This window comes from Amphiprion ocellaris, chromosome 5 (assembly GCF_022539595.1).
Source record: "Amphiprion ocellaris isolate individual 3 ecotype Okinawa chromosome 5, ASM2253959v1, whole genome shotgun sequence".
Lineage (NCBI taxonomy): Eukaryota > Metazoa > Chordata > Actinopteri > Pomacentridae > Amphiprion > Amphiprion ocellaris.
The window spans coordinates 32,373,425-32,393,889 of record NC_072770.1 but is presented as its reverse complement, the minus strand read 5'-3'; the positions used below and the strand labels follow the sequence as shown (position 1 = coordinate 32,393,889).

The window sequence follows — 20,465 nt, the reverse complement described above, 5'->3', positions numbered from 1 at the left end:
GGCGGGTGGGCTTCAGTCATAGTCACTGATAAGATACTGTCGCGCTGACGGATTTATTTGCAGCTCGGTTCCAATGTCACCAGTTTCACTCCTCTCTAATGTTTACTTTTCCCATTTGTCTTCCAGTTGTGCCTCTCGTTATCTCTCGGTGTGTGTCAGCTTTTCAGTTCAACAATTACCAGTCATTGGTCTTCTTCCAAGTCTTTCAAATTAGACAAAACATGTTGGGCGTCCCAGTGTGCAACTTGGACAATGACCTTCATGGGAGTTCACTAGTTTTAATTTGTCATGGTCAGAAATGACAAACAGAACAATTATAAAGTACTTCATTTAGTTTTTGTCTATCATTACTCCTATTAATGAGAATATGAATAACAAGAAAAGGAAAACAGATTAAAAGAAAGTAGTTGCTGCAGCCTGCTTTAAGCACCGTGGAGGGTTAGGATTGGTCTGGTTTTTTTTGTTTTTTTTTTACAGTGGCTGGCTGGAAGAAAGCTGATACTGTGCCGCTGCCACGCTACAGTGATGATGGCAGCAGCATGCATGCCAGTATCTTTAATAAAGGGAATTAGTGATGAATTGCCCTCTTGAATAAATGACACATCAATAATGGCCTAATTTCATGCATGATCCACGATGATGTAATAAGAAACGCATGGTAAAAATGACACAATGTTTTCAGTCACTTATGAAGCCTTGTGAAGAGGAGATAATTTGTGCAAGCTTTCCAGAACTGTAGTTCTCAACACTGTAGTTGATATTTGGGTAGGTTGAGGCACAAAAATTAATTGATATGGTAAAAAAAAAGGTTATGAGTTGGATTAAAGCAACTTCTTGCTAAGTAAGAGGAGTTTTGACATCACAGTTTTTAATAATAAATGCTTTATCAAAGTTGAGGAACAATCACAATAATTACTGTAAATACAATAAACCCTGGAATACTTGCTAACCCCTGTGTTAAAGTCAAGTGTTTTGTTGACCTGTCTATCCACCCTGACCTCCTCATGCATACTTTGTTGCTCTAAAACTTCACCCAACTTCCTCCTTTCCTGCAGTCATGATTACATCACCAGAGGATTCTGTCACTCTCATAGAAATCATAAGGACCTTATCTTCTGTAATACTGGTCTTGTTCGTGTGAGGATGCTTATTTTTCACCTTCACTGCAATAAAGACAATATTTGTTTTTTCCAGGATTTTTTTTCCTCCTCCATAGCTGTGAAGTGGTGTATATGTGGTGTAGGTTCCAAACAGTGTGCCAAGCATTGTCTAAAATCTAAACTATAAGCTGTTTGTCCCATTACTCATTCATATCTAACATTTGGTGCCTGTCATTAACGTTCAATCTTTGACATAATTTAAAAATGATTCTATCATTACTTTCCTTATATGCATTGACCTTGACTTGGATCACACCATTCGCTTACACGCATGACAGTTTTACTTGACTTCGCACAGCAAAGACACATCCGACAGTCTTTAAATACTATCCCATGCAGCAGCAGCAGCAGCAGCAATGATGAGGCACAATTTGTGTCTTTACAGCTGAGTAGCTCTGGGCCATGGCTGCCTGGACCTCTGTATGCCTGCCTCAGTTACCATGGAAATAGGAGTTAACTTGAGAGTCGGGGCTCTCCTAGGAGATTTGACTGATGTGAAAGAAGGGAGGAGAGGGAGATATCAGCAATCCCGTTGGCAGACTCCTGCTTAATACGGCACAGTTCACTGAAAGATGCACGTAAACTGACAAACAGTTCTAATGATGATAACATATGAGCAGTTTGAAGAGAGGTAAAGGACAAAATAGAGCGGAGATAATGCGTAAAGTTCAATAAACGATGCTTTGCTGTTGTGAGACAGTTACACAGCCAAGAAACGTGTTCAAAAGTGACTCTCGACACGCCAAAATTCTGATCACTTCTCGGTCCAGCGCATCCTGCTCTTCTAATTGATTACACCAATCACTGACGCCGTTTCACACAGATTCATACTCCCAACCGCATTGCACATATTAGTTCAACCACTCGTGTGGCTTTCACTTGTGTGCCCTTACTTTTTTTTCCCAACCGCAGTTAATTCCAAATAATGTCACATGACCAGGATGAGTCAGCACCCTCTGGCTGAGGCATGTGACCTGGAGTGGCAGGGAGGAGGCAGCAGTGCCAGTGTGTGCCAGGCAGAGCAGCAACGCCTGGAGGAGACCAGTCTGACGGGCCCAAAGAGGAATCTTAATTTAGAGGGACAGAGAAAGAGAGGGGCGTCAAATGGGATCGACACAGGGAAGAGAAATGGAGTTCTGCCGACCTGAGGGCTTCCTCAGACTCCGTGAAAGCTGTCCTAATCATAGAGGGCTGAAAAGGAAGAAAAGACGAGAGAATGCCAAAAGAATCCTGTGATGGTGAGGAAAAAGGACAGCTTCTCAAATCTACTCATGCCAGGAGAGGAAGACTAGACCTCCCAATCACAGGAGCATTCGACAGATGCCACCCGCACGTGGATACTTGTCATTGTCGCACCCCGTTCAGGGAAATGAAATGCCAAATCCCACTTGAGTAATCAGCTGCTCTGAATGTCACATAAAATCAACCGTGATGATGACGATGAAGAGAAAAATGCAAAAAAGCTGAGGGTGAAGGAGCTTTAATTTGGCCTTAAGTGAAGTGGTATAAATTTGTCTCCAGGAAAGATGCAGAGATAGTAAAAGAAAATGATTACGCTCATAAACCCAAATGAACAAAGCATCCAAAAAACGCCATATGGCACATAACCACGTTGGCAGAATAGATGCAATAAATGCAGAATTTGAACTCGATGGATTTAATTGAGGGTTAACTCATTTAAAATCTCGGTGCACATCAGAGATCACAGCTCAGAAACCAGCATTACTCTGTCAGAATAGCTTTTATGCTTGTTGACTAGTGGCCCTAAGTAAGTAAAAAGTATCATTTTTAATCAGAACATCTCTAAATTCATTAATGAGTTTTATGTAGTACTTTAAAATATAAAACAAAAGGCCACTACAAATACAAAATGACACATTTTTTAGTAGCTTTGTGTCCGAACAGCCCTCCAAACAACATCTGCTAGTTTACTACCAAAAAAAATCCACAATTTACTCATATTTAAGAAAACGGAACCAACTGAATTTGGTGTTTTTGCTTAAGAATCTACTCATGTTTTTGCTATCCACTGAAATACACACAGCCAGACAGTACAAAAACGGATTTGTTCTGGTGTGGATGTTTTTAACAACTTCTCGTTGGACTGCATCAATGTCGCTGTAGATTAGCAGGTGTGGGACAAAGCAGATGGATGGACGCAGTGATAGTTGTTCAGGTTTATGCTCGTGTCCTGACAGACTTAACACTCGTAGTGATCTGTGTTACAACCCAGGATGACCAACAGAGTCTGGCCGGCTTACACTACAGTTGTCAGAGGTCACGTCAGCTTAGCGGGGGCATGTGAGTAAACAACCTCGCATTACAGATCAGTAGGTAGAGCTGAGCAGGCAAACTCTATCTCTCAACAGCCTTTGCAAAATAGCTGCTTTTTTAAAGAGGCCGTGGGTTTAACAAAGGTTGATTACATATTTGTGCGTTGTTTATGACAAAAGGTTAAGGCTCGGTCACAAATCCAATCAAACTGTAATATTCAGAGAGTGTGTAAAGCCTCGCAGTTAAACTGACGAAAAGGAAAAGCAAGGAAGAGAGAGACAAGGAGATCCAGGACGCATTAAATTCTGCATGCCTGAAATGAGCCCCTGAATCACTTGTCATATCAATGGCCTTATATCAGATACACTGTTTTACAGTATTTGAAAGGAGAGGATGGATAACAAGCTCCACGCAGCTTTTACTGGCTTGTAAATCTGGTTCAAAAGTCCATCCTTTCATGTCTGCGAGTGCAAAGCGTCTGAAGTTTACCAATTCTCTTTTGTCTTGGTCCAGCATTATCAGAGCAATACACCACAGAGCGCTGGACCCTGATCTAGTTCAAGAACAACTTGCAGCATCCCTACACGGTATTGTTTATTTCTCACTGTATGACCTGGGAGCCGCTCCATTTCATGTGCTCAGCTCATTACTCAGTTACATTACACAGTTCTATAAAAAATGTAACCCTTGTACAGTTTTCATGAATGGGGAAATTAACTATGGGAGATCAAAGATGCTTTTCATAGCAGGCTACAGACATGTTTATTTCTGCTGTAAAGTTGGGCATTTCAATATAAAGTGTATGGGGATTGACTCACTCTTAAAGCCAGCCTCAAGTGGCCAGTCAGGGAACTGCAGTTTTTGGCACTTCTGCTTTTGCTTAATTATTTAGCCCTGGAGGTTTCTGTTGGTCGCTTTGGAGATCGAGCCTTTGCAGCTTTGGAACAGCCTTCCTCATTTAGTCAAATGTTCCACCTCTGTTGACAGTTTCAAGAAAAATTTCAAGACGTTCATGTTTTCAATGGCCTTTGGCTGGTCTTACATTTATTTTATACATATTCTTTAGGAACTGATCTTACAAGCTGCCAGCCTGTTATGCCAAATTTTATATTTCATTAAATTTTTATTTTGATTTCACTGGTTTCATTCTGTCTTGATGTTTTGCACCTAATTTTGTTGCTGCCTGTCTGATAACATGTAAAGCACTTTGCCCAACTTATGTTGTTTTAGACAAATAAAGATACATAAACAGAAATATGTGTTGTTTTTTTTTTTTAATTAAATAACTACACAGAACAAACTTTTGGAAAATGATAGCAATAGAGTTAAAAATAGGATCATTATCTGAGATCCACGGCAATCCATCCAATAGTTAGTGAAACATGCTCAAAAGTTTAGGGCCACCCAGACAATTGCATGTTTTCCATTAAAGCTCACACTTTTATTCATGTACTAACAGAACTGCACAAGGGTTTTCTAATCATCAATTAGCCTTTCAACACCATTAGCTAACACAATGTAGCATTAGAACACAGGAGTGATGGTTGCTGGAAATGTTTCTCTGTACCCCTATGGAGATGTTTCATTAACAATTAGACTGTATTTCTGATTCATTTAATAACATCTTCATTGAAAAAAAAACTGCTTTTCTTTCAAAAATATGACATTTCTAAGTGAGCCCAAACTTTTGAACGGTAGTACAAATGTCAACGTCATAGTGGCATAGGACGAAATGTCAGGGTATCATTGAGGTAATAGGGATTCACCCTCTGAGGAGCATGAATGTTTCAACCAAAATGGTGGATGAACCAACCAGCACTACTACTGTTAACACTGTTGCTAAAATTGACTACTGTGATTAGCTGGAAGTGCAACTTGGTCTTGGCAAAATGGTCTTTTCTGTAAGTCTTCCTATGTATGCTACTTGTTTACCATAAATATCACACATACTGAAACAAAGTCCAGATGTTTATACCGTACCAAATGTTGGTCTCACACTTTGCTTTCCAGCATTATGCTGCCAAAACTCCCGCAACCACCTTAAACCATTTTTAAAAAGACATCTTTTTCACAGAGAGGAGGTCGATGAGTACAGCGAAGATCCAGCACAAAGGTCCGATTAACTGTCTGGGCTTTTCAATCTGACTTCTTAGTAAACTCGCTGAGGAGTCTGTTAAATTTCCCCACTGGCATTTGAAGCTCAGACTAAAGGTTAACCAGCAGATAGTGAGTTTTCTCAGACAGATTAAAGCAAAAATCAGAAAGCCGGAGTCAGAATGATCTGAGGAGCGTGAAAAAAGACAGAGCAGACATCGCTGTCAAAGGCCAGTGTTTTCTTGACAATGGTTACAACCAACGTGATGTATTTTTATTTCTGCTTATTTTCTCTCTGCTCTTGTGAGTCGTTTAATGCCACTCTGTTGCTGCCATATGCCTCGGAGCAGCTAAGCCTATCTCAGGCCTCTGAGGAGAAGGCCTTACCGCTCTAATAAGACAGCAGAAGAAGACAAAAGCTCCTGTGAGACCTAATTTGCAAACAAATAAGTAGAAAGTGAAAAAAGAAGAAGACAGAACCACATGTGAATTCTGCTTCTGAGAGGCGTTACTTGCTGGACGAGTATTTTTCTGTCCTGAAATCTAGACTTACTCCTCCTCTGTATATTTATGGTGATGATATGGCAGAAAAAAGGTGGTGAACCAAAAGCAAAAACCACATGGCTAAAAATGGAATGTGGATTTTGAGTGTGGCTTCTCAGACATGAAGTTACAAGTTGTGATTTTGAGTGGGGAAGAAGTGGTAATTAGCGTGCTGGGTGTTGCCACGTGAGTAGATGAATAAATAGAGTCCATGGGTGGGAAACACACAGAGCTGCAAACCACAGAGTGGGTTCAAGAAGAGGCAAATACAGCTGTTTACTCTCAACAGAATCACTGATTTCATAGATTTCTACTGTCACAGGACCAAGAGGACAGCTTGAATCTTCAAACAGCCATAATTTCTCTGGTAAAAAAGTTTAATTGTTTATGTTGAATTCAAAACAAAAATTGTAACTAATGACTGTGTCCAATTCAGCAGACATCCCTCTACTTTCCAGGTGTCTGTTTAATATCTTCTTTTAATATTTGTTTGTCACATGGACTGACTATTTATCTATGCTATAAATTGTGTGTAGTTTAACTTTCTAAATGCTTAAAGGTACACACAGCACCAAAACAACATACTGGGTATGTTTTTTTTTTTACAGTGTGACGGAGTTTAGTTTAAATATTTTATTTTACAGAAATACTAGTAATTAGGAACCCCAAGTGCTTTAGGGAAAGGCAACTGGACTTATTTTTTTAAAAACGTTTCCCCACTCATTCAAGATGCTTCTTCAGCTCAAACTGACCCGTGGGGAGTCTTAGGGAGTAACAGGCCATGGTCTATGTAATGTTGGGGTGAAAATAAATATGTGGCACTCCCTACCAGTCAGTTGGAACTGAGGAAACTGAAGCACTTGTGATAATATGACCAAACAGTTAAAATCCAATTTAAAGAGCAATCACCAGCAGATTCAACCACAGCTGTTCCACGATGGAGCAGCTTTGGAAACTTTCTGCCCACACACCTTCAAACTGGGCGAGCTGCACTCAACGCCGTGATGGCTAGAAGTGCAGAGGTGACAAAGTAAGTTAGGTTTGAACTCTCAAGCTGTCTTTTTCTGTCAACAATTACTGCATCTCTCTGACAGGCTGCTTTCCACTCCACCTTCATGTGTGGCTGCTCAGAACAACACTTTTGTCCTCAGCGGTTAAACGAGGACACGACACACATCATGTGAATTACGTCTTTTCTACCATTAAGCAGCCTGTACAAAACAAGCATTCACACAGAGCTGCACTGCAAGACAGTCACCTCCTTGTTGGGAGAAATCTGTGGTTCGATGCCTTGCTCAAGGACACTAAGGCTACTGAAGGTCCTGTTCATGCATGCCACTTTCACCCGCTTACTGTCAGCTAATCACCTGCATGATTCGATTATCTCCAAATCTTAACTAAACCTGATGGTGTTGTCTTAATCATAAACACCGAGCAGCTTTGCGGGATAAGAACATTTGGCAATTGGAGTGCGCGTAAACATGAACTTTAATGTTCATTTTTAGTTTTCTTTGTAACTTTTTAGCTTGAATTCTTTCGCTTGAGTTCTTAATGCATTTCCCTTTTCCACAGACATTATTTACTTCTTCAATCATACTAGAGTTGCTTGACAACCTCATCTGATAGCACAGCGGTTTAAGGAGGAAATGTCAGGTTAGGATATGCTCTACGTGCATGTCTGCATGTGTGTGTGTGTGTGTGTGCATGTTGACCATCCTCTGTGACCCCACTGGCTGCTCCTCTGCAGGATAACGGTTCTCCGGAGAGGAGAAATCCTATCAGTCTCAATGGTCAGGGAGCCACACTGAAAGACACTGAGGTGCTTCACAGTAATTTCACAGCCATCAGCCCTCATCACTGTGAGGAGGCAGAGGGTTCAGGATGGTGGCAGCCAGAGGGCAAAGTAATGGGCTCAGACCCAGGATGCATCCCTTTTCCATCCAGTCTTCTCCCACACACTATTCTCTGATTCCATATCCCCTTAGACAAGTTCACACAGAGACCTATTTTCCCACTGGGGAGACACCCTGAAAAGTTTATTAACATTCGAGCTAACTGAGATATTCACATGAAAACTTTCTTCTTTCCCTGTCACAGCTACACAAACATATTCGCACAAAGAAACACAGCTCTGGTTCGCACTGTGTCCTCTGAGGTTTAACGATAAATCTGCATCTCCTTGCGGCCTGGTGAGTCTGCTCCCACAGATTGCAGAGAGGAAGCTGTAATGACAGGAGCACCACAGTTCACAGAGGACACTCACACACACATATATACACTTACGCACAAGCATTTAACATGCACACATTTTCAATAACACTATCTACTGTTTAAGATACAGTAAAGCTTATGGAGTACACAAAAACACTGCAGCAAATGCTCCATTTAAAAAAGAATGCATACCGATAATCTTACAAATATCTGTCAGCATGTGGTCACACACATCGCCTCCGGTCCACCCACTGATGCTCTGACTGCGACCACAGAGAAAAAAAAAAGAGCAGGGAAATAATGACAAGAAGCAACTCGCCAACTCCAACCAATAAGGGATTACCGAGGAGTCGGTCCAGTCAATCCGACCTCTCATCTTATTATGGCCTCGAGGCCGGCAGCCAGCCTGAGGTTAATGTTAATGTCAATCTCAGTTTCTCTCTGCTGTTGTTTTAACTTCACTCTCCCACTTCCATTCTCTTCATGAAAAAGAGGCAATAGGTGGTTCCATTGTATGTCCAGCCTCCTCCACTGCTCAGCTGGCTTTTACTAGGCATTAGTTCGGCAGATTAGCAGATTACCGTTTGTCAAATAACAGTTCTGATACCTGGAAATGCACTTTATGTTCTATTTGTCAGAGATGCTGCAACTCACTTCCATCATGATCTACATTCTCTTTTGTTTCCTCTTCTTTACATAACCCTATTTGAAATGACAGTACAAGAGAATCCATGACACTGTCACGTATTATTTCTGTCAAAGAAGCCTGAAGCCTGTGAGTAGTGTTCTGGAGCAGTATAGCGTGTGGAGTCATGACGCCTGATCGAGCATTTGGGAACCAGAGGGAATGAGAGAGGAGATTATCAGAGTCCTGAGCTAGCCAGCTGCCACTGGAGCCGTGTGGGCAACACTATATCCTGTCCCCCGTTTCTTTTTATCTCCCTGCCTCTTTCATGGTCACCCTCATTAAGCAGCAGTGATAGCGAATGTTTCTGTGCCCAGACGCTGTCAGCAGCGAGGAGAACTGACAAAGCCTCTGCACATCAGAAACACTGAAAACAAAGCAAAAAAATAAATAAAAAACAATCTGCTCTCAATGTATCCAGTGTTGCACAGTGAGCCACAAAGGAGGGTATATTTATTATGATTTGTGAAAATGACATGAAGTGGACGGGCGACCTAATAGTTGAGTAGTTAGGGGACATACCACATGCACTCTAAAAAATAATGTTTGGGAGACGTCAAACAAAAAATTCTGAACCGTTTGCATCAGTCTTTTTTATGAAAGCTTTTAAGGAAATTATATTCAGTAAATCAAACTACACTGAGGGATGTTAGGCATATCAATGACTAACTGATTACCTGCCGTAAATATATATTTTAACCGATTCAAAATGTTTACCTTTAATGCAGAAGACGAAGAACATGCATGCCAAAAAGTGTATTGTGGATTCATTATAGTACCTGTTTCCCTCTGTTTAGCCAAGAACTGGATGTGTTTAACACTGTAGGAACTCACGGAGGCTCATCTGGACTGCCAGCAGTTCCATGTTGGCATGCAGACAGCATTGTGGGAGTTTAGTTAGTTAAGTGCCACCATGACAAAGTCTCCTGTGATGTTACATGGCCACCCTCATGTTGTAGGTGACCTGAAGCACGCTATTACTAAGCAACATTATGAAGAACTAGTGACTATTGTCTATGGAAATAGAACAGCTCAAGTCTTGTGACTGTTCAGAGCAGCTTCATTAGAACAATGAATAATGTCCATTGAGTTCAATATGTTTTACTGATTAATCAGTCACTGGAGGATAAGGCTGCTAACGATTCGTCAAGAAAATAGTTCAAAATTTGAATCCTAATAATCAGTTTTAACCTTCTGAAATTGTCCAGGCATGTCAGGATACGGGAGGAGACTTGAAATCTTTAACTCAAGGTGTTGACAAGTTCCATTATCAAGCCAAGTTCATTAAGTTACCTAACCTTCAATTTATTTTTACATCAACTAATGCAGATATTTGAATTTTAATTATATGTAATATTAAGTTGATGCCTTTACAAACATTATGTCAACTTAAACTATCAAAATAATGCAACTTAAATAGTGTCTTTAAATCAGTGAGATTGTTTTTACCATCAATTATGCGTTTAATTAAGTGGTGAGAAAAGGCCCCTTGAATTTACTTAAGCAGTGTGAGCAGAACATCTTTGGTTCAAATACCAACATGTTGGACTATTTTCTGCATTTCACTGCCCTGCTCGGTATTCCTATATTTAAACTCACTGTTCCTATCAATACCAGACTATGAACATACTAATGCTGACAAGTAAATACATGCTCACTGTTAACAAGAATGATTTCCACAAATGAGAGATTAAACTACATAATTACTGATGATCTAAAATTAGGTCGATCTAGCAGAAACGAACACAGTCTAATGCAACAGTCCTGCAGTAAATCCTACCTCCGTGAATGTTATGATGTTCAGTGTTGTTAAATAATTTTATGAGGTGTTGACTCAACTGAAGCGTCACACATCAGCAAGCAAACATATTTATATTGACATTATTGTATTTCATCCTAAAGGATTTGAGTATCAAATTGCTGAATAATTTATCCACTTGTTGAGATGTTTCAGAAACCAAACACCAATACTCTGAGGATCACCCAAGTCTTTAGAATTTAGCTTCCAACCATGACTGTCTGAACAAACATTTATGGGGTTCTGTCCCACTAGCATGGATAAATATGTAAAACACTGTATGTGCAATGACTACAATTCATCCTGCTCCAAAATCACAGAAAAGCAATGTTGTTCAAGCAAGGCTGCAGCCCAGAGCCCTGTTGAGACACTTGTTTAAATCATGAAAATTATTTTCATCAAGTACGTACACTCAAGGCCAGGGGGCCTTCAAAATTTGTAGAAACGATTTTTGTTTTGTTGAAAAAGGTAACATTTATTTCTGGAAAAAAAAGTCTTACTATCGACTTGACAGAGGGCAGTCTATTGCCAGCTCTGTCTCTAAAAACTAGGTAAACTGCACACAAAAGCTTCCCTCTGACACCACGACTAATGTCTTAATGCCTCAACCACAAATAGACATTAATGTTTTTATTTTTTGTTGAACCATCCTTTAATGAGTATATGTATTATTAATGAGTAGATGTTGCATGTTCTTGGTCTCCTCATGTGGTTGTTCAACCAGCCTGAGCACTTAAATGATCAGCCACAACTTCCTGGTTCAGTCTAAGAGCCTCGGCAAACTTTCTGGGAATTCTGCACAACACAGCAGCGTAGAACAACCAAAAACCTTTAAAAGATGTTCGAGGCGCTTCCAAACCATTTCCCACCAGCAGAATCAGCAGTGACAAAGAGTGATACAGGTGGAAAAAAAGGCTTTCATTTTCAGTCAAAAAGGTAACATCCTTTTATAGCATGATGATCGCATCAAACTTTCAGTTATGTTACACATCATGGTAAAATCCAAAAGGCCATCCAGACATCACAAATCCCAAGACTTCCAGTGTCTCTCACTCCATCTGGAGCTTATACGTGTCAGTTCACAGCCCATGTGCATGTGCATATGTGTGCACGTGTAAGTGTGCACACGCAGTGCAGAGCTGCTCCTGCTCTGTAAGAATCAATGTGAAAATACATCAGCCTTGTGGCGTTTTTCCTATCTGCGAAGACAGCTTGCACAAGCAAAGAATATACAGTAGCACTGCCAGGGGCTGAATTTGTCACGACAAAAAGAGTTCAATCCAATTTCAGGTTAAAGTAACGGCAAATTAGATGCCGTATCTAAAAGATAGCTGTCTGGTATAATTCCTGAATCTCACAGACACACTGTTAGCAGCACCACCGCATTGTGGGACTGTTTGAACTGCAGGAAAACAATTATTATCTCCAAATAGTGGTGCATCATCCGTAGAAATTTTAATTAAAAGACTGGCAGAGTTTCATCTCAGTGTGACAACTCCATTATTTCCCAATGATAATACAGTCTCCGAGCAGAACAAATTCAATTCGAATGGAGTGACTTCCACCGGCAGTTTAAGTGGGCAGGCCCAGCTAATCGTTACCCTGACCTTGGCGTTTTGATATCTGGCAGAAGTAGAGAAGTGAGGCTGAAATTAGAGTCATTATTCAAACGTGGCTTTGTGTCAGGGTTAAAGGTGGAGTAGGCTGTTCTAATGTCAGAGTCAGCAGGTATATTGTGGGGGTTATGTTGCAGCACTGTGCATTTTATTTGGATCAAATGTTCTTTTAATATGTTTTAATTATTAGTTTTTAGATATTTGTTATATTATTTTACATTTTTTTAGGCTAGAAAATGCTTATTTTACCGCAAAAATAATTAAAATCGCGATGACTGAACTGTTGTGCTGCAATGCACCATGGGAGTTCGGGGTGTTGAGGGATTAAATGTCATTATTTTGGTTTATGTTAGTGTTACAGAGTAATTAGTGTTTGTGTTTTATTGTGTTTTCTGTGGTTTAGTCAGCCTAGTTAGTCTGAGCAAGCGTTATGTTGCCAGGACTGTGAGTGTGAAGTGTATTTGATGACTTCCTGCCACATTTCTATAGTGTTGCTCTCTGTGTGTGTCAAAATAAAATCATCTGCCAGTTGCAGAGTGCATAAAAGGCAGCTATCCTTTTTCCAGCATCATTCTTCGACGCAGCTCGCCACAATAATGAATATATGAAAATTTATATCTACCACAAAATCCCAAGATACCAAATGCAATTTAAAAATCTGCGTTACAGTGAGACCGCGAAAAGTGAACCGCAATATGGGGAGGGACCACTGTATTTAATTTGTCAATCAATGGTGAGTGGTAAGTGTACTTCTGCAGATTTCCCAATGAAGTCACGCTTGTTTTCTCATTAACATTTATCACAAATACTGTTCTGTTCTTACCTTCATCTGGATCATTCCTGGCCGATGCCTCCAGAAGAGCCACACTGGCGGCAAACGACACGTGCCTCTTTGACTCTGGCTGCTGGAGGTTGTTGGCGTTGCGCCCCTTCTTGTCCGCCTTTCGCTTCTTGTTCTGCATCTCCTTCTCGTACACAGCCCATCTCTTCAGCTGCTGGGTTCGCCGCTTCTGTGCCGCCCGTAGCCTCTCCAGACTGGGCACCTTGTCCAGCTGCTGCAGCTCTTGGATCAGCTCCAGGTGGTTGGCCATGGCGCCGGAGGGAAGGACAGCAGTTGTGGGTGACAGCAGAGGGGTGAATTGGGTTAGAATTAGGATTCTAGCGAGGGCTGCACCTTCGGCCGCGGCCTCCTCCCATTATCGTCATGATCATCCTTTCAGCAGCAGTAAAACAGCCTGAGAGAGGAGGCGGAGAGAGAGAAAGTGTTCATAAATATATCAGCCACAAACTTTTACCAGGCGGGACTTTATTAAATACATCAGCAGATAAAATGTCAAAGCTGTCCAATGGAAAGCAACATTTCTAGTAAACTCTGGACTGGAAGTTATAGAGGCTGTAAAATAAAGTCTCTCGGGAAGCACAGCTGAGCGTTGGTCTGATGCACAACAGCAAAATGCACAGAGTTGCATTTTGGTGGCCTAGTTAGACAGACCTGAGCTCAAGCTACCAGGCAACCAAACACTGAACAAGCGTTCGTTAGTTGTCACACTGTTTTCTTTAGTCTGTTGTGACAAGAAAAAAGAAGATCTGATAGTGGCTCTGCGGTTACCATCAAGGTGAAACAAAAATGAAAGCAATATTTCATTCCTCCGTTATCTGCCATGATTTTCACTCCAAAAAGTTGATGGTGTTGAGGGAAAAATGTACCTCCATGAGACTGAAGGTCAGTTTTTTAATTTTTTACAAAATGACTCAGCATAAGTTTCAGTTTTGATTTTCCATTTGCTTTGTAAGCTGGTATAAACCTCCGTCTGCTTAGCATCCTCCATCAAGGTTAACCGCTTCCTGAAAGCTACAAGCAAACGCCAGCATAATGAGAAACTGATAAAGAGGACAAAGAAATACTGGGGTAAGTGAACTGAAGAGGGGATTTTTCTTGTCAGTGTTACATACATGTAGCTTCTCTGGCTGTAAACAAGAAAACAAGCCTTTCTCTCTCTCTCTCTTTGACAATTAAAAGACTACAGCATCACTGAACCAACAGTAAACAACTTCAGTTTCTTGTCATTTTCAAGGATCCACAGAAAAAGCATCTTACTGTTAGTTCAATGAATATATGGAATCCTTTACAAATAATAATCTAGAAAGAGAAGGCCATGTTTTGTCAATAAATAAAGATCAGCAGCATAGAGTTAAATGCAACACATACAGTGTAAATACGCATATATATATATATATATATATATATATATATATATTATATATATATATATATATATATATATATATATATATATATATATATATATATATATATATATATATATTTAAAAACCTGTGTGCTAGTTTCACCATCACAGCCAGAAAACCTCCTTCTGATAAACCCGTACACTCATACTAAAACAAATGACCATCCATAGCTTTAAAACAAAATTTGCATGTTCTTACCTACTATTTGCCAAATGCCAATATATACTATACATCCTCTGTAGCCTTTCATGAAGCCTTGTGATCCAGCAGCGTCGCCTGATGAAGCGCAATGTGCCACTACATCTACTCAGTCAGCCGTCACGCTACACTTCCTTTGCAGCAGCTTGAATAACTGCTAAAAACATGGACAGGAAACAAGAAGTACAATCACTTCCTACAGCATCACTTTCTGTCGTCAGTTTACCGGCACAGCATGTCTGAGTTTGTGTGTCAGTGAGCGCAAGTTGTCCGTTACGTTCTCATCCGGCAGCCAAGTCAGCAACTCAAAAGACACACTTCGTAAAGATGAGAGTTCGCCCTCAACTTTTCTCTGTAACTAAAACCATTTTAGCAAACAGTGGAGATGGAGACAATGAGGTTTGTGAAAGAAGCACCAGCTGTGAATGTCTTTAAAACACAGCAAAACTGGTTTACAGTGAATGATTAGTAAAGACTGGGTCAGGACCCAAAGGTGGATCAAAAGAGGATTAGCAGCAGGGACTCAAATTATTCTGCAGCAATTTGAAACTAAGGCTGTCAGCAATTCGAAATCTTTCAAGGAAGACAGACGGCAGATGCAGAGTGAGTGAAAAGAAAATGTTGTTCAGTAGAAACTCGCTGAGTTAGGAGGTGAAAGAAAAGGTAAGTGTCAATATATTATGTGAAGCACAACAAGCATGCTATTCATTAATTAGCTGGATGTTTTTAAGACCATTTCAATCTCTGCTCATTATATTAATATTCACCAGTTTGTGTTTTTAGTCTATTTTAAAAGGTTAACAACGCAGATCTTTTGACTGTGTTTATTTGTCTTATGGAGCGTATCATTTTCCAGCATTTTGTATGTATTTAATGTGATTATGTTTATCACCAATAAGCTCATCTTGTTGTTTCTATAACTTAGATGAGGAACCACCGTATATCACTATAATACGGTGCATTTTGAGCAGTACAGTGTCTTCTGTTGTGGTAAAGGTCAAATAAACAGTGCAACATTTAAACAAACAATAAATATATTCACCTGTATATTCATCATACTGCAGGTAATAGCATTTTCGAAGGTTTGCATGTAAATCTATTGTGAAAGTACTACTAGTTATTCCTGGAATAGTACGATGGTATGAACCGCACTCACACATTTGTGATATTGTTGTCGTGTCAGTATCATCTGTGCCTGACACACTGTTCTTTAACTCAGAGGTGCATCCATTAAAAATGACAACATGAAACAGACCCTTAAGCTCATCTTAATGTACCATTGCTACTAAAACAGGAAATGCACCATGCTGGGTATAAAGGAGAGCACTCAGATGTTGTGTGTAAATAAGTAGAAATGAATCATACATCACACACAGCACCTGTGTGTCCAAGTTCACTTGTGCTTTTTTTTCTGTAAAGGTCTTAATTCTCCTGCACACATTACACTTCACAGTTTGCTATGAATAACATTTGCTCGGTTGTAAAGTTTTTACTGCGTCATTTTATCAGTGAAATGACGGTTGGCTCAGTTGAACTGCAGCCAACGTGTCAGGCGCCTTTCTCTGGTTTATAAGAGCTGCTTTTGGTGAAGGAGCTGATGAGATAATAAACGCTTTAAAAGAGTCAAGCATGCACAAACACCTGCAACACTGCCACCCAGTTACAGTAGTGGGAAAAGGTTTTTGATTGGCTGGTGGGTGTCAATTCAAAGTGAAGACCTTTAAAAAAACAAAAAAGCAACAACAATTCGCCGTCTACATCTGTTAAAGTGGCCATGATAGATGTCATCACCTTCACGGTTACAGATAAACCATACCAAGGTAAAAGCTAAGTAAGTAAATTAGAGTTTACAACAATAAAATACAAACATCACAAAAAAAATCACAATAAGTAAAGCAGACGCAGGAAAATGCCAAAGAATAAAGTGGGTCTGAGAACAAATATGACCCAAAACTGCTAACGTCTATAAAACGTTTTAGATGAGCTGCTTTACTTTACAAGGTTTAGGTTTCCTCTGATGCATGGTGGTTGAGCCCATGCAGACACAGCGCACCTCTCTGTCTCCAGCACAGCAGGCAAAGTGAATTAACTTCAGAGAGGATGTGTGACAAACAAGGAACATCCAGTGTTTTCTTTAGCCGTCTTTGATGGTCAATGGCATTAGCGCGGGGAATATGAAACCCAGGAGCTGCTGTTGATCAAATCAGGGGAGTCACAGAAGAGGTAATGATGTTACACTTCCAAACACACACACACACACACAAAAAAGCAACTAATGACATATACAGCCCTGCCCGCGCAAACAACTTCTGCATTAATGAGTAACTGAGAGCCAAAATCATTTCACCACCCACTTCACAACGCGTTCTATCAAACGTTTTGTCGGCTCAGCATGAACAGATAATGAGCAAAGTAAAAACTCCACTGACGATGATGATGACCTGTCAAATTTTAAGACGTAAATGTGAGTTGCTTCATTTATCTTGTATTTAAATGCATAAACAAATGGCAACGCTGGTTTTTGGTCATATTTTCTTACTTTACAACTCACTATGAATACCACTGTCTGGTTGTAAAGTTTTTACTGCTCTATTTTAGCAGTTAAATTCAAGCGTGCTCAACTGCAGCCAAAAGTCAGCCGCCCTTCTCTGGTTTAAAGCAGCTGAGTTTAATGGGTTAATTCATGTCAAATCATCAGTGACCATCTCTGATTTGCTAAAAACATCTCAGGAACTAGTAAAGATAAAAGCCTGAAATGTTCACTGTTATTTTTCATCATGCCTTTCAATCAGAATCTGCAATACTGGACAAAGAGATGAAATAATCTGGGTTAAAATGAAAAGTTCCATCTTTGAGCACACATTAACAAAACAAGAAAAGCACTCAGACAGCGCAGTACTCCGCCAAGACTGCTGTCGTCGTATCATTTCCGACGGCTGAAATCTTGAAAAATGTGTGTCAGAAATCACGGCAACATAGAATGTGGCCATTTAATATAGATGCACCTACAAACAAAATGACGCTGCGCTGAGCACAGTCATGTGTTCTGCATGTGTACATTATGTACGGATACCGAATTTCCTGACCTAAATATGTAGCAGATGGCGAGAATTGATGGGACTCAGAAACACCCCACAATTTAATTAATTGCTCCTTGTATCATTTCCAACGGATATGTCCTGATAAGTCCACAGCGGGCGATTTGCAGTCAGATTGCTATCATGTGATCAACAGCAGGCAGCTGACGTAGTTTTCACTTGTTGTCATAGTTACAGCGACGCCATGCTGCTATCTCCCAATGATACAGAAATCTTTAACAAATCCGTGGATCCAGACTATAAGCTGCATCACTGCCAAAATCTAATCACTTGGTCTTTGTGTCATTTCTGACTTTCCATGAAAATTTCATCCAAATCTATTATTCCATTTTTGAGTAATGTTGCTAAAAGACAAACAGACCAACACCGATCATCACATAACTCCACTGAGGCTCCGCCTCCTTCTCGGAGTAAAACTAAATAATGCGAAAGTCAACTAGTGATGTATTCTCAACCATAGGTAGTTGCATGTCACAATAGTACAAATTAAAACATAAAGAATACTTTATATGATGATGTAGTTGGTCACAAAAAAAAAAGTTATTTTCGTTTAACTTTCAGAACTGGCTGAGCAGGTATGACATAATGGTTAATGTTAGATAGCCTAATCCAAACAGAGCAGTGGAGTTTCAAAATAATTTTCAAAATATAATTAAGATTTTATTATTTTATTATGGATAGATTTTTTTAATTTTCAGAACCCGAAAATAAAAAAATTGTCCATACTTGGGTTGGAGTCTCTTCCAAACCAAGACATAAATCTTGGTTTGGAAGAGACTCGTCGTGTCTACAAAAACATGGGACCCTTCTTTCATATGTAAACTCCCCATTATCAGACATGATTTGATCTACCTGTTCTATGTTTCAGGTTCTGAATCAATGGCATAATGAGAAGTAATAGTGAGAATGTCAGGTTTTTATCTGTATTAGTTCCTAAAATAATGTCCCCAAACACAGCCTCAAATATCAATGCTAAAAGTGGTCAATGGGCAGTTTTTAAAAAAAAGGTCATCTCGGAAATTACTTCCTAGATCAACCTTAATTTTGTTTTACAAATATCTTCATAAATATCCATATTCTATGCTGTAAAAAATACACAAATTAGACATGGTTCAGCAGAAAATGTTCCAAAAATCAGAATCAAAGTTTCTGACTGAAATCTGGCTGTTTAACTGTCAAATTCCTTTAAAAAGTTCCAGACAGAAGCTTTGAGTTGATTTAAAAAAAAAAAAAAAGGATTGATACACTCATCTGGGTTGCTTTTTTAAATTGCTGTTAGCGGACTGCAAGCAGGAGAAAGACATACGGAGTATGGACTGAAAAACATCTGCCACCTCCTCCACATGTTTCTCTGGTTAGTAGCATCTCTAACCAGAGTTATTTAGTAAAGATGTAAACTCTCTTCTATATCCACAACTTTGTTGAATATTGAATCATAGTTTGGGTCATTTTCAAGCAAATTGTACCACGATTTGATGTTTCTAGGTTTCAAAATGAGATAACTTGCTGTATATTTAATTTTATAATTTACTAAATGAACTATTTTCCGGGTTTGACAGACAAAACAAGTGATCTCCTCGGTGTGGCAATGAACACTTTTCAGTGTGTTCGTATTTCCACATCGAATGACTAATCAAGAGAATAACCAGCAGAATCCATAATGAAAGCACTTGCAGCCCAAGATGCAAACACATTATGTATTATCTGTAAGCCTTTATCAGTGAAAACAGATTTGATTTGAACCTTCTGAACCCAAACTGACAGCCCTGATAATGACCATGTACACACAGCAATATGAGTCCAGGCCTGGATTTGTGGCTGTATTTTCTCTCCTCTCCCACTTATTTTACATTCTGATTAACGACCTGACTATTGCCCACTCGGGGAAAATATAAGGTGAAGGTGCTGCCAAAACTAGTATGAAAATTTTCCAACAATACCACAGATTGTTAGAATAATCATTTGTTCTTTCTCTCCCACAACCCACGAGTGAAAAGGTTGACGAGCTGCTGGGCAACGTCACTCTCTGATAGGAAACCAGCGCCTGAAGCAGCTTCACTGCTCATCACATGTGGACAGCTTAAGTTTTTACCATGATTTATTCCGGAGGCAGTTATAAAAGAAGGGGGGTATAAAAGAAGTTTCCCATTTGATGGTTTCTACAACGGCTCTCTGACAGATGAAATAAATTCTGAAATTTAGGAAGGAAACCAACATGCTGACATGCAGCCTTGTTGCTGTAAGATGAAAAACAGGTGAAGAGGAAAATTTCGTCAGCACAGCCAGTGGCGTTTCTACAACGGCTCAAGATAGAAGAGAATAAATCATTTGCAGCCCCAAGGGGAAATCGTCTTGCCCATTAGGCGCCTCAGCAGGGTTTAAAAACAGACAAGGAAACACTTGTACTTGATATGATGTCCTGGCAGAAAGCAATGACAAACTGTTTGAAGATATGTAAAACACGGAGAGCTGTGGGTGACTGTAAGCCCTCCGGTGATATCACAGCTGCTCCCCAGGGCCAAAGAAGCAAATCACAGA

At 39.9% G+C, this 20,465-nt stretch overlaps 1 protein-coding gene across 3 annotated transcripts in view; it reads right to left on the bottom strand.

The window, feature by feature from the left end:
- Nucleotides 1-20,465, bottom strand: part of ppp1r16b (protein phosphatase 1, regulatory subunit 16B) — a 107,655-nt gene that overhangs the window by 54,976 nt on the left and 32,214 nt on the right. For 2 of the 3 annotated variants that reach the window (XM_023263039.3, XM_023263042.3), the window contains exon 2: nucleotides 13,205-13,616. In XM_023263039.3, coding sequence (XP_023118807.1) covers nucleotides 13,205-13,472 — 268 coding nt within the window. In that variant the 5' untranslated portion in view covers nucleotides 13,473-13,616. Of the gene's footprint in view, nucleotides 1-13,204; nucleotides 13,617-14,829; nucleotides 14,963-20,465 lie in introns of those variants that run through there. The other variant, XM_023263040.3, reaches the window with a different exon arrangement.